The 1559-nt window shown below is 43.2% G+C and overlaps 1 protein-coding gene across 1 annotated transcript, besides 3 other annotated features; it reads left to right on the forward strand.

Annotated features, from left to right (window-relative positions):
* Positions 1–1559: a sequence feature (haploid, non-Esmeraldo-like haplotype).
* Positions 2–52: a sequence feature (T-rich).
* Positions 476–502: a microsatellite.
* On the forward strand, positions 849–1559 carry Tc00.1047053427743.9 (translation initiation factor eIF2B delta subunit, putative; the record flags this gene model as incomplete). The annotated part of the gene is made up of 1 exon (XM_797282.1): positions 849–1559. A coding segment is annotated over one exon (711 nt), but the record flags the coding sequence as incomplete, so codon positions are not given.

Consider the following 1559-nt stretch of genomic DNA (forward strand, 5'->3'; position numbering starts at 1 on the left):
CTTTTTTTTTTTTTTTTTTCTTTTCTGCTTTTTCTTTTTCCTTTGCTTTTTTAGTAATACTGGTATCCATCATCATCATTTTTTTTACTTTCTTGTTTTGAGTTTTTTTCATGTTAAACTTTTTGCTTTTATGATATTCGCCACACAGTTGAGGCAGGACGACGCGGTCCGAGGAATATATTTGTTTCGATGTATCCGTCCAGGTATGTATGTGCTCCCATGGATTTATGTGCGCGTATGGGAATAAGTGCACAAAACATTTTTTTCTAATTTGTTCAATCTTCTTTGCTTCAGTTTTGGCTTCGAAGTTCTTTTTTCCATTTTACTCCGTCTTGCTGTTGCGCCGTACAGATACATACATGCACGTACAGACGCGTGTTGTTTTTTTTTTTTTCTTTACTGTTCAAAGCGTAAAGGAGTCTTTATTTTATTGTGAGCGCATAGGGTTTATTAATGTTTGTTTTTCAGTACGTACAAGAAGAAGAAAAAAAAAAAAAAAAAATTTTTTTTTTTCTTGTTGTTTATGTGAGAAATTTTTTTAACCACACTGTGCGGTAATTCATGCTTAAGTTTATTTTATGAACGTGTTTAACTGGACGAAAAGGTCAAGGGGAAAACTGTTTTTGAGCGAATATATTCTCTTTTTTTTTTTTTTTTTGTAAAGTTGTTTTGCTATTGTGTTTGCGTGTGGGATGGGATTGCGTTTAATCGTCTGTGTTTCGCGGAATGTCTAGTTTTTTGCTATTATTATTATTACTATTGTTTTTTTTTCTTTTTCCTCTCATCATGGATATTTTTGTGTGAAGGATAGTTGTGCATTAAGTTGCTAATTAACGTCTGCGTCGACCATGGCGGACTCCGCTTTGATGGGTCAAGAAAACGATGACGCAAAGGAGGTTGTGCGCCAGCAGCGTACACTGAAGCGGAAGAAGGATGGTTTGCGGAAGTTGGATAAAAAGATGAGGTCTGTGAAGGCAGATAGTCCGGAGTATAGTGCTCTCGTGGAGGAAAGCAAGGCGCTTGCAGCGGAGGTTGCTGCGATGGAGGCGACGCTTGGAGTTTCCACTGTTGTTGTGCGGGATGCTTCGACTGCGCCACCCGATGCTCCCACCATCTCTGGTGGTGCTCCTGCGGAAAAGACATCCGCGACGGGCTTGGCGCAGTCAGCGGCATCCGCGCGTTCTCCTTCTGGAGCAGTCTCTCATGCAGAAAGTCAGGAGCGGCGTGGGTCCATCCCAAGAAAACCAGAGAGGAGTGAACCCAAAGATGCTTCGGCCAAGACTGGCACGGAGGGGGAAAGGACGGCGACGAGAGCAAAAAAACTGCAGAGCCAGCCCAACACGTCTTCACCCGCCAACAAGCGAACGTCCGATGCGGTCGATGTTGTGCAACCTGGTGAATCCGTTATAGAAAGTACTCTTTCTGGGACACAGTTCCCTCTGTTTCCAGAAATGCCTTTTCAACCGCCTTGCAGCAGCGAGCTGGTACATTATCAGGTCGCTGAGTTGGCTCTGATGATGGAGTCTATGGTGATTGTTGGTGGCAACGCGCGGACCCTT

The sequence above is a fragment of the Trypanosoma cruzi genome, genomic scaffold, assembly GCF_000209065.1.
Source record: "Trypanosoma cruzi strain CL Brener 1047053516677 genomic scaffold, whole genome shotgun sequence".
In the NCBI taxonomy this organism is placed as follows: domain Eukaryota; phylum Euglenozoa; class Kinetoplastea; order Trypanosomatida; family Trypanosomatidae; genus Trypanosoma; species Trypanosoma cruzi.